This window comes from Rhopalosiphum maidis, chromosome 1 (assembly GCF_003676215.2).
Source record: "Rhopalosiphum maidis isolate BTI-1 chromosome 1, ASM367621v3, whole genome shotgun sequence".
Lineage (NCBI taxonomy): Eukaryota > Metazoa > Arthropoda > Insecta > Hemiptera > Aphididae > Rhopalosiphum > Rhopalosiphum maidis.
This window is the reverse complement of record NC_040877.1, coordinates 46764560-46778022: the sequence shown is the minus strand read 5'-3', so window position 1 is coordinate 46778022 and position 13463 is coordinate 46764560. Positions and strand designations below refer to the sequence as shown.

Below are 13463 nucleotides of genomic sequence, written 5' to 3'. Positions count from 1 at the left end.
AAAATATTCCGTGGTATATTGCCACTCGTCAGCATGGCTAAATATATTTAGTCATGATTGCCAGGGCATTACCACCTTATCATGAACTGATAAATAGAATCACAGAAAGTATTTTATTATTATTTATTAATTTATTCTGTGATAATATTATTTATTATTACGTTGTCAAATGTCAAATCCATTGATAATAAAGAAATAATTACTCTTCTTTAGTACTATAAAATAGTAGAGCTATCAAAAAAATAATTATTCTTCACGTCTTTAGTAGTTTTAGTTCAGTGTTTGCAGTTTGGTCTTCTTCGAGATCTTCTCAAATTTCTAACTATACAGTCTTTATTTTTTATGATTATATATTATGTTGTTTAATGTCTAATATAATATTATGTTCATCACAGTTCTATGACATCAACATAATATTTCTGTTTTTACAAATTATAATAGTGAATTAGTGATATAAGTGCCATTTTTTAATTTAAACATTTTTCTCTTATAAATATGGTTCAAGTTAATAAAGAAGCGTGTATACCACTGTTACCTTATGATCTAGGATATGAAGAGACTATTTTACAGTTAATAAAGTCATTAGATTGTCTAGATAAAGTTGTTGAATGTGTATACGAACACGTAAGAGGTAATATAAATTCCCAAAAATCGGAAATAGTTAAACTGAGTGAAAAATTAAACAACATAGCAAACAAAGTACAACAATTGTCAAATACCAAAAAATCAATTCAAGTTTATTCCAGTTCCAAGTATCCTGCTACACATTTACAAAAAGATTATAAATATAGTTATGATTTAGAAATAAAATCAGATATCACAAACAACATCCAAGTTGCTCATCAAATATGTGTGTCCAATGATCCAAATGATAAGCTTAAATTTTATCATATTAATGATGAAAATAAAAAATTATCCAAAAATAAAGATATTATTCAAGTGAAAGGTCTAGGAAAATTACCTGATGATGTTAATTACATAAATTCTTTATTATTATTTAATTCAAATGAAAATTTGTACAAAAATTATGTATTATTTAATCCTTATAAAGTTAAAACAACACCAACAAGTAAACAAGTTGAAAAAGTTCAAAACATTAATAAGCCTGTGTTTACACTACCATTGAATGACACCGAAAATCAATTTAATTATTCTTACACGCCAGTATATGAAGAAGTTCCTACTATTGATGTGCCGGCTGATTTACCCGATCTTCCAGGAATCGCAGGTGATGTACTATGTTTTAAAAATGAAGAAGAAAACATTGGTATACCAGTTGTCAGTAATCCATCTAGTGTAGTAGATCTTCCAAGTTTTGATGAGTTAGATGAAATTAAAAACAATGAAATAGTTCCTGAAAAATTGATACAGACTGAACAAGAAATCATAAAACCAGCAGAACCTGAAGAATTGTCAACTGTTGTATCTATACAAAATAAAAATGATCATGTTGAAAACATTGATAATTCTGTTAAAAAGGAACAAAAGGTGAATAATACTTATAACGATAATATTAATACACACAGTGTTTTAATGGACGAAATAAGAAATGCAGGAGGATTACAAAAAGCTAAATTACGTTCAGTGGTTGATAGGAAAACTGACAGTGAAACAATGCCTACAGGAGATGGATTAATGGCAGATTTGCATAAAAAGTTAGCGATGCGAAGGCAAGGGATTTCTGGTAATAATAAACAAAATGATAGCAGCTTAGAAGGGGTTATATATCGTATGGCTTCAACAATGTTACCTCCAAATCTTGAATCTGAAAGTGAAGCAGATGGTGATGACGACACAGAAGGTGATTGGGATGATTGAATGTTCAATAGGTCTAACATAACATACTTTTTGATTCTTTTATAACTAAATTTGTTTGCTTTATAATTTTGTATTAATTATAATATATTCAATTGTTTATTTGTCTAATTGTGGAGTTAATTATTTTTAAATTGTCCTGTATATTTATGTAAAATTGATATCCAAATTAATATATTTTTTTAAATATAGAAATGTATAATGTAAATGTAGAATTTAAAAGAAATATAATTTACTAATGCATTATAGTTTCAGACTAGTTAGATAGTAGATTTTTATTTAAAAATATTATGGTTAAAATGTACATACATTTTTAATTACAAATAAAATAATTTTAAGAATTTATAAATTAAATACAAAAAATATCAATAGGTAGATACATTAGAATTTTATGTGAAATTTACAATCTTTTTCTTTATACAACAAGAATTATTATTTCATTAAATAGTGTACAATAATAGAAAAAAAACACGATTTTTAGTATTCAAATTTAAATTATTTAACTAACATATTGATTTCAGTATTATTTTTAAAAAATACTGGACAATTTAAGTTATACTAAATAAAAAACTGAATTATAATAAATAATTCTGATACTGCCAATCATTATTAAATAAGTAAATTCAATTTTTATTTTATTTTTTATTGTAAAAATATATAATATGAATATTATCTAATTTAAATTTTTATATTATTATCTAGTATTATAAGTAAATTAACTAAGACATTTACATGTATATAATTTAAATTTTACAAAATAAATAATTAATCAGTCGTTTAGTGACATTTGTTGTAGTTGATCATGAAACTCTGTAAATAATCTTTGAGTACTTCTTGAACCAGCTACAATAACTAATACTTCTCTTAAAAGATCATGTTTTGACATACCAATTATTGTTTCAATTTTTTTATGATTTGAATAACCATGTGAAACTCCCAACAAATCCTGACATAAACATCTTAATCGATCATTGTCTTCTCTTTCAGTTAAAAAGGAAACATAAGCCAATAACCAATATTTGTATTCCTTATCTGACTCTAAAGCTAAAGCTGCTGACATCTGTTGTTCCAAAAATGATTTCGAACACAATTCACTGATCCCTTCAGTGTCTTTAAAATCTAAGTTTGATTTATACTTTGAAGAATATGCTTGCATAACACTCAATGGATACTTGCCACTAGTCTTATTTAAACCATTGTGTTTATTTTTTTGAGTAGAATTTGAATATATGGCATCTCCACTATCACCGATCATCATCCAACATTTTGCACTTATAGAAAACATATATGATTTACCAGTAGTCAAAGTGATAATTGATGTTCCATTTTCAGTCAGCATACATTTTTGTACATTTACTGGTTTATTTTTATTTGAACAAACTAATGTGTTGAGTTTTTCCTCATGTAGAACACATTCTTGTTTATATATGTTCCAAACAGAAAGAGAATTTTGCGTCATGCATAATAAGTAGTGATTATTGGAACTAATAGAGGTTACTAAAGAAGATAGTACATAGGGCGGACATATTAATGAGCCATTTTTAGACCCTATCACATGAATGGTACAATCACTTAATGCTACAACTATTAATGATAGAGTTTTATTAGTACAATATTTAACTACACTTGAGCTAAATACTTTTTCCCAAGCGACAAAATTATTAGAATAAAATTTCATTTTAGAAATAGCTCCATTTATTGTATTACATTTATCGTTTTCTACAACAACTCTATCAGTACATAAGTTTGAAATGGTGAATTTTCTTTTTTGCATTGTAGTTTCACTAAAATTAGGTCGAATATCTGATGAAATTTCATTATCTTCCACATTATTAAATTTAATTTTTTTAGTTGAAAATAAATTTGATATTAATGCTATGGGTTCTGGTCTTTTTTTGGATTCTCCTCTATTGGGAGATATTTGTAAAACAGATGTAGGAGTGCTCCTTGGTATTGTTGAATCAATAATTGTTGGAGTTTGAGATTCTTGACTAAAGTTACTGCAACTGTTGCTTATATTAGGCTCGATAATATTATTCACTCTTTCAACAACTACTTGACTTTTACATTCACTAGATGATGAAAAGGGTAAAACATTAATTTCCTCTGCATTATCAGGTGTTGGTGGTATAAAAATAGGTGTAATACGTCTACGTCCATCAGATGTACGAGTTTCAATTTGTTTTTTTAAAATTGGTGGTAAAGGTTTAATTACATTTGGAGGTGGCTGTTTTATTTCTTTTTTAGGATCAACTTCTTGAACTTCTGATCGTTGTGTACCATTCATTTTTAGTATTGCTGGATTTTCTATGAGTAAATTGTTATTATGGCGTTCTAAAGGTGAGATACCATACATTTTTTCAAAAATTACATTTTTATCTTGATTTGTAAGTGCTTTTCCAATATCTTTTGGATCAAATATTAAAATTGCTATGGTTCCATCATATGAACAAGCATAGAGGTTTAAACCATTTGTTGACCAAGACAAATCTAACACAGGACCTTGAAATAAACTTTCTAGAACAACAACTGGTCTTTTTAATCCTGTTTGCCATACTGATACATTAGTATCTCTAGAGCCTACAGCACATAGACACATATGATGATTCTTCTTACCGATTTTTCTTTCCATTATTGAATTACTAAATCTCACACAATTTACAGCTTTTCTATGTCCTACGTAATCTTTTTCATATGTCCAACCATCTCTTTCAATAACTTTAGCTACAGGACCATTGTTGTTCATGGCATGAGCCGATACCAAGTATTGACCATCTGGAGACCAGCTATGCCGTAATACAGAAGTGTTTCCACCACAGTCTTTAAAGGGAGTCGTAACAATAGTATCTGTTTTCCAATCAGATGTTCTCCAAATCCTTAAAGTTCTATCGTCTGATTGTGAGGAAATATATTTACCAATTGGATCCCAAGAAACTCCTTTTACCAGACCCGTATGTCCAGAAAGAACTTTATGGACAGATGGAAATTTTTGAGCATCCCATATGATTATTGTATTGTCCACTGAACATGATGCCAAATATGAGTCACGGGGTGACCATGCAAGATCAAGTATATCACCTGAGTGTGAACGCAAAGTGAACATACACTTCCATGTTTCGATATTTACAATATTTTTGGTGCCAAATACAATGTTTCCACTATTAGGATATTTGCTCAATGTCCACACCATGATGATTTTGTCGTCACCGCCAGACGCCAAAAACTTGCCAGAGTGACTCCATCGAACACAATTGACACTTGCCAAATGGCTGTCAACCTAAAAAAATTAAACTATAATCGCTTTTTCAATCATTATTTATTTTATTACTGAATTACAATAATTTAGAACCCCCCGCCCCTTGTTCGCAAAACACAACCACTCACCTGGCACAACATTTTTGGTACGTTTTCGTCGTTTTCGCTGTTTTCGTCCAGCACCGCCGCTGTGTTCCACAACATGACCAGTCCGGAATCCCGGCCCTGACCACCGGTAGCCAGACGAGTACCATCCGGATGAACGTCGATCGAAAATATGGGCATACCATTGTGAGATATCCATGATGGTTTCAAAATAATCATCGTATACAATGGCAGGTTTTGTTCACAATTTTTTTTTTACACTAAATTCATTCATAGCCAACAATCTTTAAAAGGCATATTTTACGTGTACTTTGTAGCATGTAGGACAATTAAAAACCGAAAGACGAGAACATTTTTATTTTTTATCCTCTGGCACTTTAATTTTATTTTTTTTTTACCGGGAATTATTTTTCATGTTTTTGTTATTCGTTTCCGTTAACGCGACGTTACGGACATCATGAACGTCGAAATTGTTCGTAACTACCTATACTATACCGCAATACCGGCCTTATCCCGGGACTCGGATTCACGAAAACCAGAAAACGGATATGAGAAGGCATAATTTAAAAATTTATTAAGATAGAATTCTATCTTAAACCATGGACAAAAAGCAGCAAGCTCACTGACTGGTGGCACAGGCGAAGCTAATAGTTACACATTATTTATTTATATATTCATTCGGTGTATATCAGCTTATATCGTATGATTTCGCACGAAACATGTACGAAAGGCAATAACGTCGAAAAAAAAACGACACCGAAATTCAAATGCTTATTTTTAAATATTGATCATAGTTCGTACCGTAGCTCGTAGGTAATTAATAATAATGTATTAATGTAAAAGTAATAGATTTATCATCATAATCGTGAACAATTTTTAAATTGTTTTAGACTTTACTAACTTTAAACTAAGATGTTCGCGAATTCGTGATATCTGTCACTCACTACTCGTTCACCATTCAGTCTGCCTGTATCTCACTGATTCCTTTATCACATTAATCCTCATTTTGCCGCCATAACGACATGATATAAACATTCTTTTCTTTGGTTCAAGTTTGAAGATCATCATTCATACTAATCACGATTCGCGATTACGCATTTCACTCATTTTACTCATTTTAGCATTTACAGCTGCGATTAACCATCGTACGGCGATACACGTTCAAAGTGTGCATTCAACTTCAGTTTCGTCAACGATCGTAGTTTTCTCTTCAACGAATACTTCCAGTCAGGTGAGAAATTAATAATGTGGCCAATGTGGGGTGACAACAACAACTGATATTCCGTGTTTATGACAATATCGCGTATAGAATTTCGGATTATACTCTAAAATCGTGTTCAGCGTTTAAATGTTTACCTTTACCATTTTGGTTAAAAATTAAATTAGTTATGCTATAATTGGTACCTAGTCATCCTTGCCACACTGCTGACATAGCCACGGAGTACTAATAAATTTAACGCTTATACTGTTGTCTGTTGTCATATTATGTGTGGATGTTCCCAATAATATATTAGTTATATTAGTTTAATACTATTTTAATGTTATAATGTAATATATTTTTTATCATGATTTATAATAAAATTGGATGCTAATTTGATGTGTGCTTTACAGACAAGTTTCTGATTTGATAAGTGTTTTACATAATATGCCATTTTAACTGCATTTTATTTTATTGTTGATTCACATTCTAAAATCTTTCAACAAAGTTAAAAAAAGCTAGAATTGTCTTGACGGTAAAGTTGCCAGCAATGGTCATCAAGATTGAACTGAAAATGATTAAGTGGAACACCCCTCATTTTCTTAAATAATTTAGTTTTTGTGTACAACCATGACTTCAATGAGTGGAGACTTGTATTTCCATCTACATATGAGTTTTGGGATCTCGAGCTCATTTCACTTATTATTTAATTTTAATATGTACCATGTATTATTATTATTTTTCTAATTGTAAAATGTTTTAGTTTAAAAATGTGGGGCGACGATGAAGGTGGATTTAATGTCACTATGACACAAAGTCCAACAACAGCATCTGGAGTAGAACCAAAACAAAATACTGTTATTTCTGTAGCTATTCGTGAATTGCTTGATAGTAACGAAGAAAACAAAAATACACATGTTGTAGTTGTTGGAATTGTCAAGCAGGTAAGACAATTAATTATTTTATAATAATATATCAACTTAGAAATAATATAATATAATGTGTTTTGTGTCTTGTAGGTTGAAACACAGACGTTAAAGAATATGTTTACAATTGAAGACAACACTGGTCGCTTGTTATGTATTCAATGGGGAGATGAGAACGAATTGTCAAGATATCCTAAGTTGATTGAAAACGCATATTTTAAAGTAGTTGGTAGTAAAAGAATTCAAAATGACAAAGTCACACTGCTTTGTCATAGTGTAAGACCTTTAGAAAGTCTTAATGAATTAACTCATCATTTATTAAGTATTATTGCGTTACCATATCAAACCGAGGAAATCAATATGGTAAGATTAATTAAGCAACCTATGAAAAAATAAAATGGTATAAAAGCCATTGTTAATTAATTGATTTTTATAGGCTAGTGGGACTCAGCAGTCTACTGCATCAAACCAAAAGGACTTCTTAATCAGTGGTGATAATACTAATGGATTTATGGATACCACTAACAATTTATCCCTGAACCCAAGACAATTAAAGGTTTATACAGTGATAAAGAGATGCCAAGATGAGGCTGGTTATTCAGCATCAGATATTCAAAAAATACTTCCAGAGAAAATGTCGTTGTCAGAAATAGAAAAAATTCTTTCATTTTTTATTGAAGAGGGACATATTTTCTCGACCATTGATGAGAATCATTACAAAGTCACTGATTTCGGAAGTTAATTGTTTAATTTTTTGTACCTATTAACACTTTTTAAGAAATTGTAAACTATGAAATAAGTTATCATTTAAGCACAATAATTTTAATGTACAATATCACTAATACAGTAAATTTTTATTACTAAAAATAATCAATACATTTTTAAAATAATAATAAAGATAATAAACCATAACAAGTTATTTTTCTTACATAAGTTTTACAACAGTTTATATTATATCCTAAAAAGTAGCATACAGTTATAATCAAATTGAGTTGGAATGCACTACTAAGACTGATGATGATGAAGTCTTTTTCCATTGTCAAAACTTGACAGTCGTGGATAATTAACAAACTCTTTCCCATAATAAAATATTAACGACAATACACACATTACCATTGTGCCCCAAAATAGAAGAAATATGTATGTTCCAGTGTTGTATTCTAACAAACAGATAAATAATATTATTAAATTTAGTTTATAATAAACAATTTAAAATTGTATGCATTACTAACCAGAAGTAAACACTGCGTTAGCCATGAACATCGCTAGTGCAATCATTAAAATTATTGGATACTAAAAAAAATCATAAATATATAGTATTAGATTGGGTATTAAAATATTAATACATTAAAGTAATAATTGATAATTGTATGTAATATATTTGAAATTCTCTTAACATTTATTTAAAATTACTTCTACACAACAGTACTAAATCCAACTGAAATATTATATCAACGTCATTGTTGTGTTGACATCCATAACTATAAGTTTCATGTAATTATTATTATTACATTGTAACTAAATAAATTAAAATTAATAATGTCAGGTATCACAAATGTTCGCTAAACTTTTCATATTGGCAATAAAGGAATTTTAATAAAACATTTATTTCTATAATAATATGAATCAATAGTTGACAAACATCCTGTTAAATATAATTTAATTAATGGCATATGATAACTATATTCAATTTAGACATGTGTAGTATCCATCTTGTACAAATGTGCAAATTTACATTGCGTAGTTCCAATTATTTGTTGTTAATTTTAAAAATAGAGTCAATCAACTTATCACTAAACATAAGAATAAGAATATCTATTATTTTTTCAATGTTTAATTTTTTAAGCAAGATATAGGTATGTGAAAGGCTGTAATTTGAAAATGTTCAAATAAAAAAATACATATTATATTCTATCTTTAAGTTCATTAAACACAACAAGGTCAATTCACTCTAATGTTAAACTAACTTATGAAAAAAAGCAATTTTATTACAGAAATTTGTAATTGGTTTAAGCTATTACACACAATCCTAGTAACACGGAATATTAAACATGACAATGGAATCTAAAATAAGTATCATCATTAATTTCATATTTACCATAAAATATTTAAGAGCCGGTTTAACTTCTAAAGGACAGGATAAAGATGCACTTTCCTCAGCGTTTACAACATAATTTCCCAAAACAAGATCAATACTATCCTATAAAACACATTATCAAAAAATTGTATTTTTTTATGATTTAGAAATTACACTGTCTTAACAATATTATTTTATTTACTTGGCGAACTCCATCTCTCAGATTGTTTTTGTAATACCGCAAAAGTGAGTTTTTTAAATCTCTAAACATTCCATTGTAAGTACGTTTACCAGTTCGTGTAAAATCAGTTTTTAAGGCTCCTGTTCCAGAGTATTGAATTGATATTATATCAGCATGATCAGCCCATACTGATTTGAACAAACTCTCAAAATCTAATTGATCTTCAACTTTTTGTCCAAAGTTTAATATGTCCATTTTCTTAATTGATCATATAATATTTAATTTTACATTTTACATTTAATAAAATAAAATAATTTTACCTGTAACATAACAGTCAAAATTCTACGGCCTAATAAACTTTGTACAACATTTGTTCGATCCAAACAGTCAACACAGTTAGTTCTAAATACTCCTTTTTGTAAGATAAGCAACTTTCCATCAGATCCGAGAAGAAAGTATTTTAAATTATCTTGCTCATGGGCTACTCTATTAACCAAAATTGATAGTCTATCCCATCTCATTTTTTTACACTCACTGTGAAAATCAAATGCTTCATATTTAATTTTATTATTGTCCAACATAGTAACAATATCATGATAATTGCGTTCCAATTCTTGCTCTGCACCTCTATGATCAATCTTTTATTTTCATCATTATTTATTAGTATTAATTTAAAAATATTAAAATAAACAAATCTTATAAAAAACATTTTTATTACCAAGTTAATCAAAATTTGTTGACCGTAAATAGAAATCTGTTCATTAAAATGAATGGTAGCTGCTTCTAAATGGTTTTCATTTTGTGCTATCTGCATTGCGGGCTTATATTTAAGTGTTGGATATTGTGCCCAATATAAAGGAATTGACCCACGTGTCTAGAGAATCAATTTAATTAATAACTGATAAATGATTAACATAGTAATAAGAATAATTTAAATACCTGTACATAAGAACTCTTGGTGTTATTATATTCTACTATCATTTCTGTCTCAACAAAATTTGCGACATTTCCATTCAAATCAATACCACGTTTTAATAATCTTGGGCCATGACGATTTCGTGATCGTCTAGATACTACTGTCCAAACAAAATCTTTTCCATTTAAAATGCAATTATTTATGGCAATAACTGAAATTAAAAATATTATAAATATATTTACATATTTATATAAAATTAATAAATTTCTTAAAATCAAAAGCTGATTTATTGATAATATAATTTCATTACTTTTAATTTTTTAATTATGTATTCCTTTATATTCTGTACAGAGTTACTAAAAAATTTTTCAGTAAAATACCACAGAATAATTTTTCAGAGATTAAACTTAAAATGTCAAGAAATGTTTTTTTTTTTAATATTTATGTATAATTATAAGAAAAAATATACTGGGAAGACTCATTTAGTTATAAACAAAATTGAATATATATTATTTTCTTCTAACTTGTAAAATAAATTTTTTTAAGTAACAACCTGGCTATGTAACAAATCAATTAACTTTAGAAAATCTATTATTCTAAGTAAATAGTCGATAAGTGATAGTCATTACAGGCCAAAATCCAATTTTATACAAAATATAGGCCAGGACATTTTTTAATTTAATAAAATTATAATAACTTACATCCATGAATGATGGGAACACAAAACTCATGATGGTCCATACAAAAATTCTTTAGTAAAAAATGATTCCACAGAAATCGCTGGTCTGCTCTTTCATACATTGAAATCTAAAATTAAAAAAAATAATAAACATTTTAATCATTAATGATTAAAATCATGGGAAAATGGTGATTTATCCAACAATATAACAAAGTTTCATTTTGCCAACAGGTGCATTGAAAAACCTGTTACCACATGCAATTTGAATGTGGCAGTGATGTTGAAAAAACTGGTAACAGAATTAATTAGATAAAATAAGGTCCCAGAGAGGTTATATCGTAGAAATATATATTATATAATGATTGATACCAAAAATAAATTTTTAATGAGTATTCCCATGGGTTGATGGTAGATATAAATTTCAAGCTTTGTTACATTACAAAAATATTGTTTAAGTGCTATTGTTGACTGAAATTATTATTAATAGAACTTTTAACCATTTATTAACTGAATAATTTTTAAGCTTACATTTACAAATGATGTGGAAGTATTATACAGCCTCTGCATAGTATGAGTTAAATCATATGTATATGAGAAATAATAATATGGTGTATTAAAAGTTTGCTTGATCATGTTTAAATATTCAGTATCCATTCGGTCCTGTTAAACATAGAAATTAATTCATAAAAATGTAATAATACAATTTTGGATACGAAAATATAAATTGTATATATATGTATATAAATGTATGTATACTTGTGTTTCATTTAAATGAAGTTTAGTCTTAGGTACTGGTAAAATATCAATTTCTATCAATTTCCATATATCATGACCATTTATTTTACCAACAAACTCTTTTTTTTTTATTATGATAATATAAGGGCCAATTAAAAGTTTTACAACACCTAATATTCCAGCAATTCTTTGACTTTTAATTTCTGTTGGTATTTGACCATTATTTGCTGTAAAATAGTTAAAACAGGTTAGATAATAACAAATACATACAAATTACAAAGTAAATCAATAATGTAGGTACTTTGTTTTTGAGAGGTAAAGTCGATTCGATCAATGTTCAATATTATATTTGGGTTTTGTACTGGCTCAATAAATATATTATTTGGACAAATATACCTGAAAATAAAATAAGTTAGTCATAATAATCATAAAAACTAATAATAAAAAATAAAAAATAAATATAATATTCAATTACGTCATAGTTATTACAATTTTGCCACCTAAGTAAAATATAAGATTGAAAATATATACTAAAGCCCGGTTTTATTTGATTCCAAGAAAAACACTAAAAATTATTGAGTTTTTTAATTACAAATTAAATTAAAATTTGCAAGAAATATTTTTAAATTTTAACTTATAAAGTAATTGTAGTAGATTTAATTTTCCTTCAAATAAATGCCTACATTATAAATCATGATAATTATTTAACACAGTGTCACAGTTAATATGTAAAAAGAGAACATAAGTTTAGTATTAATTAATGTAGTCAAGAGTTTTTTATAATTTGTACTTTGAATGAATAATAATTAAAAACGTTATACAAGAAGAATATTCATAGAAAAAAGCTATTCTTAATTAGTCGAATTGCTGATTTATGCAGAGCTTTGAAAGAAAATACTGAAAGTTTACTTACATATTAAATTCGTTATAAATTAACGAAGTGGACTTGATGTCTGCAATTGTAGAGTTCATGTTGATCAATCTATTGACGGTAAAAAACAAAAAAGATAACTAATAATTCACTTATAGAAAAGGTTAAAAAAATCTAGGATATCTTCGATCATTCAGTGGCCGATGATGGGACCTGACGCAGTCGCACAGTTTAAAATAGTATTTACTCTTATGGAAAATGCCCCGATTTATGAGTATCTTAAACCGTGCAAAGTACACTTTGTTTGACTAAAACGTAAACAATAATAATAATTTAATGTTGTTATGTGGTCGTAGTAGCAATCAGCATAATGTTTCTATCTAATATCTATCCGGAAAAAAAAATAATTCGCGTTCGATGATTATAACAAAAAAGCTCTGTTATCACTTATCATTCGATAAACATACATATTTTTTTAACCATGCCATCGTGGTAATCAGTTATCACTAATCACGAGACATGAATATTAAGATCACACAGACTTGAGACTTTACTTTACTTTGCAGTACTAGCACAGAATTAATTATTTGAATATTTGATGCTAGTCAGTATCCTGTGTATTATATATATGATATATCCCCGCGGTGATGGCAATCACCTTAATCTTATATCTACGAATACATGATTATCATATGATAATCATAA

The 13463-nt window shown here is 28.0% G+C and overlaps 4 protein-coding genes across 6 annotated transcripts; 2 read left to right on the top strand and 2 right to left on the bottom strand.

Moving 5' to 3' along the window:
- Positions 1 to 201: 201 nt before the first annotated feature.
- LOC113547852 (WAS protein family homolog 2) lies at positions 202 to 1926 on the top strand. The gene has a single exon (XM_026948388.1). The coding sequence runs from the start codon at positions 496 to 498 to the stop codon at positions 1816 to 1818; it is 1323 nt and encodes a 440-aa protein (XP_026804189.1). The 5' UTR covers positions 202 to 495; the 3' UTR covers positions 1819 to 1926.
- Positions 1927 to 2519: 593 nt separating this feature from the next.
- LOC113550665 (protein HIRA homolog) lies at positions 2520 to 5898 on the bottom strand. Of its 3 annotated transcripts, none has more exons than XM_026952639.1 (2): positions 5200 to 5898; positions 2520 to 5092 (listed from the first exon to the last, which is right to left on the bottom strand). In XM_026952639.1, the coding sequence occupies exons 1-2, from the start codon at positions 5392 to 5394 to the stop codon at positions 2585 to 2587; spliced, it is 2703 nt and encodes a 900-aa protein (XP_026808440.1). In that variant the 5' UTR covers positions 5395 to 5898; the 3' UTR covers positions 2520 to 2584. The 3 variants fall into 3 exon arrangements, with proteins under 3 accessions (XP_026808440.1, XP_026808442.1, XP_026808441.1); XM_026952641.1 differs by having other exon boundaries at positions 2520 to 5106; positions 5200 to 5329; XM_026952640.1 differs by having other exon boundaries at positions 2520 to 5115; positions 5200 to 5328.
- A 343-nt stretch (positions 5899 to 6241) lies between these two features.
- On the top strand, positions 6242 to 8177 carry LOC113550667 (replication protein A 32 kDa subunit-B). Its single transcript, XM_026952643.1, has 4 exons — positions 6242 to 6406; positions 7137 to 7317; positions 7393 to 7662; positions 7736 to 8177. Exons 2-4 carry the CDS (start codon positions 7144 to 7146, stop codon positions 8039 to 8041), a joined length of 750 nt encoding a protein of 249 aa, XP_026808444.1. The 5' UTR covers positions 6242 to 6406; positions 7137 to 7143; the 3' UTR covers positions 8042 to 8177.
- LOC113550666 (phosphatidylinositide phosphatase SAC1) lies at positions 8135 to 13212 on the bottom strand. The gene is made up of 12 exons (XM_026952642.1): positions 12801 to 13212; positions 12189 to 12283; positions 11909 to 12114; positions 11681 to 11812; positions 11175 to 11280; positions 10497 to 10684; positions 10276 to 10431; positions 9878 to 10195; positions 9579 to 9815; positions 9398 to 9499; positions 8532 to 8592; positions 8135 to 8459 (listed from the first exon to the last, which is right to left on the bottom strand). Exons 1-12 carry the CDS (start codon positions 12857 to 12859, stop codon positions 8305 to 8307), a joined length of 1815 nt encoding a protein of 604 aa, XP_026808443.1. The 5' UTR covers positions 12860 to 13212; the 3' UTR covers positions 8135 to 8304.
- Between the last annotated feature and the right edge of the window lie 251 nt (positions 13213 to 13463).

Coding starts and splice junctions, on each gene's coding strand:
- LOC113550665 (XM_026952639.1), bottom strand. CDS start 5,394: ATGATTATTTTGAAACCATCATGGATATCTCACAATGGTATGCCCATA. Junction 5,093..5,199: donor TACCAAAAATGTTGTGCCAG/GTGAGTGGTTGT, acceptor TAATTTTTTTAG/GTTGACAGCCATTTGGCAAG.
- LOC113550666 (XM_026952642.1), bottom strand. CDS start 12,859: ATGAACTCTACAATTGCAGACATCAAGTCCACTTCGTTAATTTATAAC. Junction 11,813..11,908: donor TTCATTTAAATGAAACACAA/GTATACATACAT, acceptor TATGTTTAACAG/GACCGAATGGATACTGAATA. Junction 10,196..10,275: donor AACAAATTTTGATTAACTTG/GTAATAAAAATG, acceptor TGAAAATAAAAG/ATTGATCATAGAGGTGCAGA.
- LOC113547852 (XM_026948388.1), top strand. CDS start 496: ATGGTTCAAGTTAATAAAGAAGCGTGTATACCACTGTTACCTTATGAT.
- LOC113550667 (XM_026952643.1), top strand. CDS start 7,144: ATGTGGGGCGACGATGAAGGTGGATTTAATGTCACTATGACACAAAGT. Junction 7,318..7,392: donor TTGTTGGAATTGTCAAGCAG/GTAAGACAATTA, acceptor TGTGTCTTGTAG/GTTGAAACACAGACGTTAAA. Junction 7,663..7,735: donor AAACCGAGGAAATCAATATG/GTAAGATTAATT, acceptor TGATTTTTATAG/GCTAGTGGGACTCAGCAGTC.